The sequence below is a fragment of the Zalophus californianus genome, chromosome 3 (assembly GCF_009762305.2).
Source record: "Zalophus californianus isolate mZalCal1 chromosome 3, mZalCal1.pri.v2, whole genome shotgun sequence".
In the NCBI taxonomy this organism is placed as follows: Eukaryota; Metazoa; Chordata; class Mammalia; order Carnivora; family Otariidae; genus Zalophus; species Zalophus californianus.
This window is the reverse complement of record NC_045597.1, coordinates 126,186,595-126,202,713: the sequence shown is the minus strand read 5'-3', so window position 1 is coordinate 126,202,713 and position 16,119 is coordinate 126,186,595. Positions and strand designations below refer to the sequence as shown.

Here is a 16,119-nt window from a genome sequence, read left to right as displayed (position 1 = left end):
ATCTAGTTCTATCTAATATATTAATATATATATATATAACTAAATCATAAAGTGTAGTCTGTTGGATGACCAAAAATTCCATAAATTAAAATAAATTTTATGACTTTGTCTTTGTAAACTGATCTCTTTAGTTTTTTCCAAAAATTACTGCCTCTCAGAAGGGAATGGGCTTGGATTTCAAAACAACTTTTATTAACTTAAATACTATTATATAAGAAGAATCAGTAAATACAGATTTTGAAAGGGCATTCCTTATTTTCTCTCTGATGTTTAAAACAATAGTAATTCATGGAATGCCAATTTTCAGGTATAGGATTTTACCTTCAACCAAAAGTGAGAGTATTTTTTCTAATAGAATGACAAAGAATTTGTTAGGATATTTTTCCCCAGGAGAAAATGGTATAATGGTAGGATTTAGCATTCACATATATGTGTGGAAGCTTTATGAATGCTAATTTTCATGATACTCTTTCTAATCATGATGCCACAATGCTTTTGAACTTACATCTTTTTATCTACTTCTTTATATTACCTTCATTTTACCCACTGATCACTGTCCATATTAATATATCCTATAAATAAATGTCATTGTAATGTTTAATCACATCTGTCATTATAATATCTAAATAATTTTGAGGCATGAAGATGACTACTCAAAAAAGAGAGAGAGAAAGAGAGAGACATTAACTCAGCAGCCTAATTATATTAAGAGTAAATTATTCAAAAACAAATGAAAAATGGACACCATTAGTATTAACTGGGAGATGGTCATGACTATTTAAATGTAAACATTAAAGAAACCTAACATCATCCTACATATGTTTAGTTTTCCAGGCTTTTATAAATTTATTTATTTATTTTTTAAATGGTCTCTATACCCAACATGGGGTTTGAACTCATGACCCCAAGGACAAGAGTCACATGCTTTACCAACTCAACCAGCCAGGCACCCTATTTTTCCAGGCTTTTAAACTCAACTAGTTCACCATCTTAAATCCAAAACTCTAATATTTGTCATACATCTTATTAATCGAAGTGCATATTATGTAGTATTCATATTAGCAACTGCTTGAATTAATTTTCCTTTGAGTCATGAATTCATTCTTTCCTCTGGACTTCCATGAGGGAGCATATATCAGTCAGATAAAAAAGTTATTATAGACCACGTATTTTTACAAAGCAAATTATAAAATATGTGGGGCAAGCATAGGAGAAAACTGAGAGTAATTTAAGTAACTGCTAATTAGAAAATGAAAGTTCTGCCATTCTACTTGTTACTTCATAAATTTTTCATTAAGTCCATTATGAGACTGGCATAGTCATTTTCCTCTTCATAAAGTTGTGGGGAGGGAACATGAAATTATGTCAGAAGTATTATTTTTTTATTTTAAGTAGTGTCAGTATCATTAAAGCATCTCATTATGGAAACACAAGTGTAAAATATGTTCTCAAAATATCTGTAAAGTATCATATTAACTCATTTAAACCCTTACCTATAGTTTTCTTCTTTAAATAAATTATGTACATAAGTATTGTATAAAACAGCAGCTTTTTAACTTCTATTTGGCCAAATTCAAATCAATAGGAGAATAACATATCACTTAAGAATAGCATTATTTGCTACTGCTTAATCTGCTGAAACTCATGTATATTGAAGGAAACTGGGATGAAGACATAAAGGTACGTTACTATTAACCTTGAGACCAAGCTGATTTACACTACCTCAGAAACCTTCAACGCATTTAGAGTACCCAAAGGGTAGGAGATGAGGGAGGTACAGAGATGAGATGAGCCTGTTAGAGACAGACACAAGACAGAGCAAAATAAAGAAATATAAAGATGAATGACAAAGTACATACATGTGTAACAATACATTTATTCATGGGAATAGAAAACATGAAGAAAGAAAGGCTAAATATTTAGAAAATGTTGATTAGGTGAGCTACATTTCAAAAACATAAAAAGTATGCACATAATTAAACTTGGAGAAAAATTAGTATGCCTGACAATAATTAATGTAATATAAGAAATAATAAATTTAAACACATCATATTAGACCTACTTTTGCTGTTAATATCTAGTCTTGATATTCCAAAACTCAGTTACAACAATATAGCCTCTGAACAGAACGTCAGTTTTGTTAACAAGTCACCTTGATTTTTTTTTTTTTGGAGCAATGGAAAATACCTTTATTGAATAACAATGTTTACTTCTGACATCTATATGAATCTTTTAACATGTTTTCTTTCAAGTAATTCTTGAAATTAAAAATTTAAGAAATTCAAGACATAATTCTAGGTTTTTTTTCTTCAAAGGTAAAACATTATGTGGAAAAATTTCTTAACTCTTTGTTATCTTATTTATGAGACCAGAGTATTTAAAAAACATGAAAGCATATAAATATCTCAACACATAAAAACATTATACATCTGAAAATAAAAAGTACAGCATTTGTAAAAGAAGTGATTATAAAGCAATAAAACTGATTTCCAAAAGCCATAAATAAAAATCATTCACAATACACATGTGTACATTTTTTAAGGGCTGTAATCTACGCAGGCCTACAGAATCAACTCATATCCAATCCTTCCAAATCTAAATGTGCTCCAGTAACCTATGGTTTTGAAAGTAAGTTAGAGACCTTCTGCTCTGTAACTCCTTTTGTGATCCTAAATAAAAGATGCAACTGGAAAATATTCATAACAGAGGGAGAAAAGATATGTGAAGGAAAAGAAATAGAGTTAGAATTATTAGTGGAATACAGTGGAATGAGAATAATCTACACCTAAGCAAACACATGAGTGTTAAATTATTTTTAAAACATAAAAGTATTATCAGTAAGTTAATAATATTAGATTTGTAATCCAATGTTCAATTCAATTCAAAACATAATTGAATGCATGACCTAAATGATAAATACAAATATTGATATATTTACTTTTCAGATCATTTAAACACAAGTGTTATTTTTATTTTTAGAAAGTCCTTCTAGTTTCAAGGAATTACTGACTATTCTTGATATATTTATTCTGAGTACTTTCTACCCATATCTTTTTCAGAGTTTTAATGTTAAAGAAGATATTATTTTTCTATTATTTTTTGCTGTTGTTTTGCCAAATGTAACTGTCACTTTTTATTGAAACATCAGAATCAGACATTTAATTCTCACAGTTTTGATGCTTAATGAAAAGTGAAAGTTAAACACAGCATGGCGGCATTCAAATGCACGGTGAATCCATAGCATCCTGCAACTTAGCCCTTAAGAGAATGTGCAAAACACCAAAAAAAAAGAATTATACAAAAAAGTAAAGCTAACGTATTTAGAGGTAAGACTGACAAATTATCACAAATCACTAAAAAAGTTTTGAACAAAATAGTGCAGACTTGGGGAGGAAAGGAGCAAGGAAATCACTATCTTGCATATCAAATCTATAAAATGGGGAAGATCCACATTTGAGACTCAGAGTGAAATATCTGAATTTAGTTAACTCTTGGAATTACTACCAAGGTAATAATGCTCAAGGAAAAGTCAATTAAGGAAGTAGAAACCTTATTCTCTTTTTTAGACTTCTTTATATAAATATCAGTTCATTTTTGAGGGAATTTCCTCAAAATTTCCTCAAAAGTGAAAGTATATTAAAAACAAGAGGGGGCTTATTTCTATCCCTATGCTGGGGAAGGAAAATATATTTTCTGTTTTCAAGTTTCTAGAAAATCCTCATTCCATTTAATTCCTATTCTAGAATCTTAGAAGAAAAAAGTCAATCTTTTTGCATGAAATACTCTGCTGAAGAGTTTTTTTTTAACAATGAGATATTATTTTCACCCTTTTGGATTTCTTAAAATCCTTCTGCATCTCTCTGTACTACTGTACACAAAAAATAAATCTCCATTGCATATTTTGAAACAATGTCAAATCTATATTTATGGCTATGAATTTCGATTTGTTTGTTTATCTGGAATTTGTCAGTTTTTAGCATTCCTAAGTAGAATGAGAACCTTAGTAATAAAGGTCTTTCACACTTTTTTTCACTTCTGGATAGGAGATTTATCTCTAAATTGGTGAAGTCTATACATATTTTCAGATTTCTCAACACACATAATTATGCAAAGTGTATGAAGAAGCAAAACAGAGTCACAAGGAGGTGTTATAAGCCTAGGCTTAGAAAACCATTTCTGACAGCATACTCTACAACAATACTTAATTGGGTATATGAATCTTATTAAAAATGTTTCCAAGTTTTTATTACCCTAATGTGTGCCTCAAAAAGATCTCTACATGTTTAGATAAAGGCTGATTAGACAGATGGTGACAGAATCACTTCAGAACTACTCACATTCTAGTTTTCAGAAAAACTAAGCATTTGCCTCAGTAAGGCAGAAAGTAGGCTTTCAGAAAACTTTGTATCTCTATGTATCTATATGTAGACTTGTGATTCAAGACTATATTTCTATCATTTCTTCTTAGGTTTACCAGAAGTTTAAAGCAGTATCAAATACTGTGTCTAGGTCTACATGATATTTCAATAAATTAGTCATCCAGTAAATTCATTACCTTCTTCCCTCCATGAATAAAATGCAATAACGTTATTTTTATGGTAAACATTATTCCCATTGAAATTTGAAATATAAATTACAGCTAGTTCACAATCCATGAGCCTTGCATTTTTAAACAAACACAAATCCTTCTTAAAGACATATATTTTATTATATGATTTCTATTAAAAGTAATTAAATGAAAGCAGAATTTTTAAAAATGTGCTTGCATTCATAGAGTTAGTTCATAGAGATATTTTAATAAGGTCTTCAGAATCATGTAGACATAAGCCCAATGTCAAAATTAGTAAATATCTGAATCTGTTGTTTTAATATCATCATACCCAAATAAGTTCTAGTATTATAAGCATAATAAAAGTACTACATTTAGATTAAGTCTCAGAATATAAAACCTTCACTTTGTCATTTTTATGTATAACATATTTTAAAGCAAATTGTGACTTAGAATATATTTTGAATATATGATGTGATTTAAAGCAAGTCATAAATTCTCAAAATCCTCAGTGGAATCTACAAATACAAGTTGGTATATGTTATAAAGTACTTAACTGAACTGACTACAGGTTTCCCTTGCTACACAAAAGTAGTGTTCCTATGAAACCCTTCATAAGCCAAAATGGCACAAAGTGAAGAGTATCCCCCACTTTCTGGAAGTTTGCCTTATGCCACTTCACTTTTAAGACCTACAAGAGTACAGTAACAGCTTTTTTTGTAAAAGCAAAATCCTCTTTGGATTTCTTTTGGTTAATGAAAATAGGTACTAATGCAGGTCTTTCATAAAAGTGAAGTTGCATGGGGCACCTGGGTGGCTCAGTGGGTCAAGCGACCAGCTCAGTTTCAGCTCAGGTCATGATCTCAAGGGCATGGGATTGAGCCCAGAATTGTCCTCCATGCTTAGAAGGGAGTTTGCTGGAGAGTCTCTCTCTCCCTCTCCCTCTGCCCCTCCCCCCACATCCACACGTGCATGCTCTCTCTCTCTCTCTCAAATAAATAAATCTTTAAAAAGAACCAAAGTGAAGTGGCATAACGTGAATTTTCAGAAAGCAGGGGATACCTGTGTATGCACAACTACAGACTGCTATATAATGGCAATGATTTAAAAAATCAAGTAAGTATTTCAAAAATCATTTGCCATTAAGAACTGGTTTCGTGCTCTGAAAAAATAGTACATCTAATCATCTTCATTGATTTATTAAAGCATTTCTTCTATATGTATATATTTGGTTCAGTAGTAGGAGAATTGGTTTAAAAATCCCATTTAAAGCACAATGTGGAGAAAACTCATTTTCATGCGTTTGTATTTAAGGCATCACTACAGCTTTTGAAAGTAGGAGTGAAATGACATAAAATAGTCCATGCAGAAATATACATGCTTTAGTGCATTTGTGCAAGTCAGAGTCTTTCTAGTACAGCATTTGAAATTACTTTTCATTAATTTTTATCTTTTAAAACGGGGAATTTTTATAGCTGATGAAAGTTTAACAAATTCATATCATCCTCACGATAATTTTATTTTCCTTCACAATACTAGTAGAAAGGATGGATCTAATGAGAGGTTCCTAAGCAACTTCTTTAGGGTAAATGATGAAGGTTCAAATAGATGCAAGGAGAGAACAAAATACAAAAGAATGATAAAACAAGTCTGAAGCACAAGCCATAAAGAGTAAGTCACAATTGCTAAAAAACAGTGATTGGCGTGCAAAGATAGTAAGTACACCGTGGCTCCATGGACACTGAAGATGTAGCCCTGCAAAGAGCAATGAGCTATGAACTTCACATATGTAGAGCCACAAGTAAGGCACTGGTTGGTCTTTTCAATCATAATCTCTCATGGAATTTGTTGACTATGAATAACATGAAATCAATATCTTTTTTCTACCAACAGTAATTGGTGATCTTTATTCATTTTAACTTTAAAAAGCCATAATTCAAACCATTATATTACATTCTCAGGTTGTGGGATGAAGACTAGGACCTTGACTGGGATACAACTGATGCTGTTCATGTTTGTTGCATTTGAGTGTGTAACTTCTTATTAGATAAAAGTTTCCTTTGCATTCTTTCATGGGAATTTCAGGAAATTTAAATTCTTTGTTAAAATTTCTACAATTTGATGCTTGAAAATCAGTCTATATACGTATAAAAAAGAAATAATTCTACGACAACAATCTGTATTTCAATAAATAATTTTCAAATAAAATATGTTTTAAAGAATTTAGAAGCACTTTGAAATTTCAGATGCTTATAATAAACACAAAGAGTACAATAAAGAAACATTTACCATTTTTATCCATGGAATTTGGTTCTGATTGTTTCTTGCCAATATCAGCAAAGGAACGAACAATGGGAATTCTATTGGTGAGTTTTTTCTGATTTTGGTGGTGATGCTGTTTCATCAGTGCCTCATGAACCCTGTGGCGTACATCCTCATTGAGCTGACCTGAGCTCACTTGTTGGTCAAGGACCATATCTGAAGAAGGAAGGCAAGAAAAGATTAGCACAGTAGATTAGCATAGTATGCAAGCAGCAAACCACTGAGTCCAAACACACTACCCGAGATAATACGATTCATCTTAAAATAGAATGAATTCCTTTAAAAATCTCAAAAAGTTGTGACTTTTTGTTAAAATGTTGCACACAAAAAAAGACTTGGGAAAATTTTTACTATAAACCATTCAATTTTAAATACGTAATAATTTCATGAAGTATTATTTTTTAAATGGACATAGTTGCATTGAGAACAAGCACTTTATTTTCTCAATTATTCACACTGATGGGAGGAAAGAGTAACAGGGGTAATATCAATATAATTAGTATGTTTAAAATTGTAAAGTGATTTATACTTATATTTTAATGTTTTTTTCCCTTTTTCTAGCAGAAAATGATTTCCATGTTTCCTCTTTAAGTAAAAAGAAGTCCATCTGTAAAAATCTGATGCAGGGAGGCTTAGGCAGCTATCTAGTTGGTTGCATTTGGAGAGTAAACAACTCTTACATTGATATAAAGTCAGACCTCTCAAAACTTCCTTGAAAATGTATTTATATTAAAAAGGTCTTCTATAACCATAAAACAAAGAATAAAGGTGAGATTTCAGAAGGCTATAATTAAGCAGATTGATATTTACCATATGTAGTGTCAGAAATGCCTATAAAATAAGTAGATGAGTAAAGGACTTTTAAGTTTCTTGGTAATACAAAATCACTTCAATAAACCTCATTGTAGGGAGAAGGAGGGTAGATGGGGAAGTAGGAGGATCCTGAGCTTACCTGGTCCCACAGATACATCAAGGCAATAGCTACATTTACACAACTAACTCTGAAAATGACCTGAAGACTGGCAGAACAGACCTTCCATAGCCAGTCATAGAGAGAAGGCCACATACAAAAGGGTAAGAAAGGCAGAGACGTTGTTGGTAACCAAACCCTTGGCAGTATTAATCCCAAATAGGAGGGAAATCACAAACATGGAAATGCAAGAGATCAGACCCCACACCAGGCACTCCTGGCACTTGAGGACCCACACTGGGAGGAGTAGTCCTCTTAACTTCTGCCTTTGAAAACCAGCATGGCTTAACCCTAGGAGCTTTAAAATTAACAGGCTTAATTCCAAGGGAGCCTGAGGGCAATAAGGAACTTGAGTCCCCACTCCTAAAGAGACAGCATACTAAATAATTGAGCTGAAGACACAGCACAGAAGGAACACTTTGAAAAGTGCCTGGGGTATAGGTGAAGGAAACTTATTGACTAATCTTAGAAAGTATACCAGAGAAGCAGGGATCTACAGGAGATTTCTCTGAGAGCAAAAGTGCTGGCAGGTGCCATTTCTCTTCCTCTCCTCCAGCAGGACATTTGTGGGAGCCAACTCTCTATTCTCCATCTACCCTGCTAGCACTGTGTTCCCCACCTGAGCATTCTCATGTGGATCCACTTCACCCAACCCTCTTGCCTCTGCAGGCATCCCTCCAAAGCAGTTACTGATTGGACCTGACTCCAGAAGCAATGACAACAAAAGCAAAAATAAACAAATGGGACTCTATCAACCTAAAAAGCTTCTACACAGCAAAGGAAATCATCAAAATAAAAAGACACCCTCCCGAATGGTGGAAGATGTTTGCAAATCATAGATCTAATAAGGGGCCAATATCCAAAATACATAAAGAACTCATACAACTCAACACCAAAAAAATAAACAAACTGATTACAAAGGACCTGAATAGACATTTTTTAAAAAGAAGACTACAGGTAGCCAACAGACACAGGAAAAGATGTTTAACATCACTAATCAGGAGATGTAAATCAAAACCACAATGAGATATCTCCTTACACCTGACAAAATGGCTAGTATCAAAAAAGACAAGAAATAACCAGTGTTAGAGAGAATGTGGAGAAAAGGGAATGCTTGTGCACTGTTGGTGGGTTTGTAGGTTGCTGCAACCACTGTGGAAAACAGTATGGAGGTTCCTCAAAAAATTAAAAATATAATTACTGTATGATTCAGTAAGTCCACTAATGGCTATTTACCCAACGAAAATGTAAACATTAATTTAAAAAGATAAATGCTGGGGCACCTGGGTGGCTCAGTCAGTTAAGCGTCTGTCTTTGGCTCAGATCATGATCCCAGGGTCCTGGGATGGAATCCTGCATCGGGCTCCTTGCTCAGCAGGGAGCCTGCTTCTCCTTCTGCCTGCCGCTTCCCCTGCTTGTGTGCTCTCTCTCTCTCTGACAAATAAATAAAATCTTAAAAAAAAAAAAGATAAATGCTTCCCCAAGATTATTGCCACATAATTTACAATAAGCAAGATATAGAAGCAATCCAAGTGTCCATTGATAGATGAATGGATAAAGATGTGGTACACACACACACACACACACACACACACACATATGCACATATATATATAATGGAATATTAGCAATAAAAAAGGAGAGCTTGACATTTGTGATAACATGGATGGACCTAGAGGATATTATGCTAAGGGAAATAAGTCAGAAAAGATAGATACCATATGATTTCACTTACATGTGAAATCTTAAAAAACAAAAGAAATGAACAATATTTCCTTTTTTAAATTTTATTTTATTATGTTATATTAATCACCATACATTACATCATTAGGTTTGATGTAGTGTTCCATGATTTATTGTTTGCATATAACAACCAATGCTCCATTCAGTACATGCCTTCTTTAATACGCATCACCAGGCTAACCCATCCACCCACCCCCCCTCCCCTCTAGAACCCTCAGTTTGTTTCTCAGAGTCCATAGTCTCTCATGGTTCGTCTCCCCCTCTGATATCTGTCCCCCTTCATTTTTCCCTTCCTGCTATCTTTTTTTTTTTTAACATATGATGTATTATTTGTTTCAGAGGTACAGATCTGTGATTCAACAGTCTCACACAATTCACAGCGTTCACCATAGCACATACCCTCCCCAATGTCCATCACCCAGCCACCCCATCCCTCCCACCCCCCACCACTACAGCAACCCTCAGTTTGTTTGCTGAGATTAAGAATTCCTCTTATCAGTGAGATTATATACATGTCTTTCTCTGATTGACTTATTTCACTCAGCCTAAAACCCTCCAGTTCCATCCATGTCATTCCAAATGGCAAGATTTCATTCCTTTTGATGGCTGCATAATATTCCATTGTATATATATACCACCTCTTCTTTATCCATTCATCTGTCGATGGACATCGTGGCTCTTTCCATAGCTTGGCTATTGTGGACATTGCTGCTATAAACAGCGGGGTGCACATACCCCTTTGGGTCCCTATATTTGTATCTTTGGGGTAAATACCCAGTAGTACAATTGCTGGGTCATATGGTAGCTCTATTTTCAACTTTTTGAGGAACCTCCATACTGTTTTCCAGAGTGGCTGCACCAGCTTGCATTCCCACCAAGAGTGTAGGAGGGTACCCCTTTCTCCACAACCCCGCCAACATCTGTCATTTCCTGACTTGTTAATTTTAGCCATTCTGACTGGTGTGAGGTGGTATCTCATTGAGATTTTGATTCGGATTTCCCTGATGCCGAACGATGTGGAGCACTTTTTCATGTGTCTGTTGGCCATTTGGATGTCTTCTTTGGAAAAACGTCTGCTCATGTCTTCTGCCCATTTCTTGATTGGATCATTTGTTCTTTGGGTGTTGAGTTTGATAAGTTCTTTATAGATTTTGGATACTAGCCCTTTATCTGATATGTCATTTGCAAATATCTTCTCCCATTCTATAAGTTGTCTTTTCATTTTGTTGACTGTTTCTTTTCCTATGCAAAAGCTTTTCATCCTGATGAAGTCCCAATAGCTCATTTTTGCCCTTGCTTCCCTTGTCTTTGGTGATGTTTCTATGAAGTTCCTATGGCTGAGGTCAAAGAGGTAGCTGCCTATGTTCTCCCTTAGGATGTTGATGTACTCCTGTCTCACATTTAGGTCTTTCAACCATTTTGAGTCTGTTTTTGTGTGTGCTGTAAGGAAATGGTCCAGTTTCATTCTTCTGCATTTGGCTGTCCAATTTTCCCAACACCATTTGTTGAACAGACTGTCCTTTTTTCACTGGACATTCCTTTCTGCTTTGTTGAAGATTAGTTGACCAGAGTTGAGGGTCAATTTCTGGGCTCTCAGTCTGTTTCATTGATCTATGTGTCTGTTTTTGTACCAGTACCATACTGTCTTGATGATGACAGCTTTGTAATAGAGCTGGAAGCCCGGAATTGTGATGCCGCCAGCTTTGCTTTTCTTTTTCAACATTCCTCTGGCTATTTGGGGACTTTTCTGGTTCCATACAAATTTTAGGATGATTTGTTCCATTTCTTTGAAAAAAGTGGATGGTATTTTGATAGGGATTGCTTTAAATGTGCAGATTGCTCTAGGTAACATTGACATCTTCACAATATTTGTTCTTCCAATCCATGAGCATGGAACGTTTTTCCATTTCTTTGTGTCTTCCTCAATTTCTTTCATGAGTATTTTATAGTTTTCTGAGTACAGATCCTTTGCCTCTTTGGTTAGATTTATTCCTAGGTATCTTATGGTTTTGGGTGAAATTGTAAATGGGATCGACTCCTTAATTTCTCTTTCTTCTGTCTTGTTGTTGGTGTATAGGAATGCCATTGATTTCTGTGCATTGATTTTATATCCTGCCACTCTACTGAATTCCTGTATGAGTTCTAGCAGTTTTGGGGTGGAGTCTTTTGAGTTTTCCACATAAAGTGTCATACCATCTGCAAAGAGTGAGAATTTGACTTCTTCTTTGCCAATTTGGATGCTTTTTGTTTCTTTTTGTTGTCTGATTGCTGGGGCTAGGACTTCTAGTACTATGTTGAATAGCAGTGGTGATAGTGGACATCCCTGCCATGTTCCTGACCTTAGGCGAAAGCTCTCAGTTTTTCCCCATTGAGAATGATATTCACTGTGGGTTTTCCATAGATGGTTTTTATGATATCGAGGTATGTACCCTCTATCCCTATACTCTGAAGAGTTTTGATCAAGAATGGATGCTGTACTTTGCCAAATGCTTTTTCTGCATCTATTGAGAGGATCATATGGTTCTTGTTCTTTCCTTGATTAATGTATTGTTTCACATTGATTGATTTGCGGATGTTGAACCAACCTTGCAGCCCAGGGATAAATCCCACTTGGTCGTGGTGAATAATCCTTTTAATATTCTGTTGGATCCTATTGACTAGAATTTTGGTGAGAATTTTTACATCCATGTTCATCAAGGATATTGGTCTGTAATTCTCCTTTTTGATGGGGTCTTTGTCTGGTTTGGGGATCAAGGTAATGGTGGTCTCATAAAACGAGTTTGGAAGTTTTCCTTCCATTTCTATTTTTTGGAACAGTTTCAGAAGAATAGGTATTAATTCTTCTTGAAATGCTTGATAGAATTCCCCTGGGAAGCCATCTGGCCCTGGGCTTTTGTTTGTTGAGAGATTTTTGATGACTGCTTCAATTTCCTTAGTGGTTATAGGTCTGTTCAAGTTTTCTATTTCTTCCTGGTTCAGTTTTTGTAGTTTTTACATCTCTAGGAATGCATCCATTTCTTCCAGATTATCTAATATGCTGGCATATAGTTGCTCATAATATGTTCTTATAATTGTTTGTATTTATTTGGTGTTGGTTGTGATCTCTCTTCTTTCATTCATGATTTTATTTATTTGGGTCATTTCTCTTTTCTTTTGGATAAGTCAGGCCAGGCGTTTATCAATCTTATTAATTCTTTCAAAGAACCATCTCCTAGTTTTGTTGATCTGTTCTACTGTTCTTTTGGTTTCTATTTCATTGATTTCTGCTCTGATCTTTATTGTTTCTCTTCTTCTGCTGGGTTTAGGCTTTCTTTGCTGTTCTTTCTCCAGCTCCTTTAGGTGTAGGGTTAGATTGTGTATTTGAGACCTTTCTTGTTTCTTGAGAAAGGCTTCTATTGCTATATATTTCCTCTTAGGACTGCCTTTGCTGCATCCCAAAGATTTTGAACAGTTGTGTTTTCATTTTCATTGGTTTCCATGAATTTTTTAAAATTTTTCTTTAATTTCCTGGTTGACCCATTCATTCTTTAGTAGGATGCTCTTTAGCCTCCATGTATTTGAGTTCTTTCCAACTTTCCTCATGTGATTGAGTTCTAATTTCAAAGTACTGTGGTCTGAAAATATGCAGGGAATGATCCCAATCTTTTGGTACCAGTTGGGATCTGATTTGTGATCTAGGATGTGATCTATTCTGGAGAATGTTCCATGGGCACTAGAGAAGAATGTGTATTCTGTTGCTTTGGGATGGAATGTTCCGAATATAACTGTGAAGTCCATTTGGTCCAGTGTGTTATTTAAAGCCTTTATTTTCTTGTTGATCTTTTGCTTAGATGATCTGTCATTTCATTGAGGGGGGTGTTAAAGTCCCCTACTATTATTGTATTGTTGTTGATGTGTTCCTTTGCTTTTCTTATTAATTGGCTTATATAACTGGCTGCTCCCATGTTAGGGGCATAGATATTTGCAATTGTTAGACCTTCTTATTGGATAGACCCTTTAAGTAGGATACAGTGTCCTTCCTCATCTCTTATTATAATCTTTTGTTTAAAATCTAATTTGTCTGATATAAGGATTGCCACTCCAGCTTTCTTTTGGTGTCCATTAGCATGGTAAATGGTTTTCCACCCCCTCACTTTCAATCTGGAGGTGTCTTTGGCTCTAAAATGAGTCTCTTGCAGACAGCATATTGATGGGTCTTGTTTTTTTATCCAATCTGATAGCCTGTGTCTTTTGATTGTGGCATTTAGCCCATTTACATTCAGGGTAACTATTGAAAGATATGAATTTAGTGCCATTGTATTGCCTGTAAGGTGACTCTTACTGTAGATTGTCTGTGTTCCTTTCTGGTCTATGTTACTTTTAGGCTCTCTCTTTGCTTAGAGGACCCCTTTCAATATTTCTTGTAGGGCTGGTTTCTGTTTGCAAATTCCCTTAGTTTTTGTTTGTCCTGGAAGCTTTTTATCTTCTATTTTCAATGATAGCCTAGCTGGATATAGTATTCTTGGCTGCATATTTTTCTCATTTAGTGCTCTGAATGTATCATGCCAGTCCTTTCTGGCCTGCCAGGTCTCTGTGGATAGGTCTGTTGCCAATCTAATGTTTCTACCATTTTAGGTTACAGATCTCTTCTCCTGAGCTGCTTTCAGGATTTTCTCTTTTTCTCTGACACTTGTGAGTTTTACTATTAGATGTCAGGGTGTTGACCTATTTTTATTGATTTTAAGAGGGATTCTCTGTGCCTCCTGGATTTTGATGCCTGTTTCCTTCCCCAAATTAAGGAAGTTCTCTGCTATAATTTGCTCCAATATACCTTCTGCCCCTCTCTCTCTTTCTTCTTCTTCTGGGAACCCAATTATTCTAATATTGTTTTGTCTTATGGTATCACTTATCTCTCGAATTCTGCCCTCGTTATGCAGTAGTTGTTTATCTCTCTTTTTCTCAGCTTCTTTATTTTCCATCATTTGGTCTTCTATATCACTAATTCTCTCTTCTGCCTCATTTATCCTAGCAGTTAGAGCCTCCATTTTTTATTGCACCTCATTAATAGCCTTTTTGATTTCGACTTGGCTAGATTTTAGTTCTTTTATTTCTCCAGAAAGGGTTTCTCTATTATCTTCCATGCTTTTTTCAAGTCCAGCTAGTATCTTTAATATCATCATTCTGAACTCTAGTTCCAACATCTTACTAATGTCCATATTGATTAGGTCCTTGGCAGTCAGTACTGCCTCTTGTTCTGTTTTTTGAGGTGATTTTTTCCATCTTGTCATTTTGTCCAGAGGAGAATAGATGAATGAGAGAACAAAATGCTAACAGGGTAACAATGACCCTAGAAAAATAGACACTAAACAAATCAGAAGAGATCTGAAACCGGGGGAAAAGAAAGGGAAAGAAAAAAAAAGATAAAAAAAACAAAAAACAAAAAACAGAATATGATCAAATATGATCAGGCTGGTGCATAGATCAGTGCTACACACTAGATTTTAGGCGTATTTTGGTCTGTTAGAAGAAAGTGCCTCCCAAAACTTTAAGGAAAGAAAAACTTATATATGTACAAAAATAAGGGGAAATACGATGAAGGGATGGAATATGACTGTAAAGATGAAAATTACAAAAGATTTTATAAAAGGAATTGATAAGATAACAAGTTGGATGAAAAAAGAAAGAAGAGGAATTTTAAAAAAAGGCAGGGGGAGAGAATGTGATCAGGCAGGAGACTAGAAGAAAGCCATACACTAGAGATTTAGGGTATATTTTGGTCTGTTAGAAGAAACTCTATCCCAAAATTTTAAAAAGAGAATATATATATATATGTGTGTATATATATATATATATACACATATATATATATACCAAAAATAAGGTTAACTACTATGAAGGGATAGAATATGACTCTTCCAGAAAGTGGTCGCTTTTCTGTTCAGAGAGTTGCTGCTATTCTTTCCTTCGATCTCTTGTTGAGTGCGTAGGTGTTCAGAATGGTTTTGATCCCTATCTAGCTGAATTCCTGAGACCAGACGAAATTTAAATCTCCTACTCCTCCGCCATCTTGCTCCTCCTCCCAAACAAATAGACTCTTAAACATAGAGTACAAACTGCTGGTTGCCAGCTGGGAGGTAGGTAGAGAGATGAATGAAATAGATAAAGGAAATTAAGAGGTACAAACTTCTACTTAAAAAGTAAGTAAGTCATGAAGATGAAAGGTACAATGTAGGGAATATAATCATTAAATTGTAATAACACTGTATGGGAACAGATAATGACTGCACTTATTGGGGTGAGCATTGAGTAATGTACAGAATTGCTGAATCAATAAGTTATACACATGAAAGTAATACAACATTGTATACCAATTATACTTCAATAATTTTTATACTTCAATAATAATTTTTAATTTTTTTCATTTAAAAAACATAGTCAATTCTGTTTTTAAAGAAATAATCAAAGTTGCAAAAGAATTTATATTGTATAATTCCATTTATGGCATATACTCATATGCAGAGAAAGAACACTGTAATGATACACACCAAACTGTGTA

At 34.5% G+C, this 16,119-nt stretch overlaps 1 protein-coding gene across 6 annotated transcripts in view; it reads right to left on the bottom strand.

The window, feature by feature from the left end:
- Positions 1–16,119, bottom strand: part of SLC4A10 (solute carrier family 4 member 10) — a 301,324-nt gene that overhangs the window by 103,032 nt on the left and 182,173 nt on the right. For all 6 annotated transcript variants that reach the window (XM_027590053.2, XM_027590051.2, XM_027590050.2 and 3 more), the window contains exon 6: positions 6,839–7,027. In XM_027590053.2, coding sequence (XP_027445854.1) covers positions 6,839–7,027 — 189 coding nt within the window. The remainder of the gene's footprint in view (positions 1–6,838; positions 7,028–16,119) is intronic.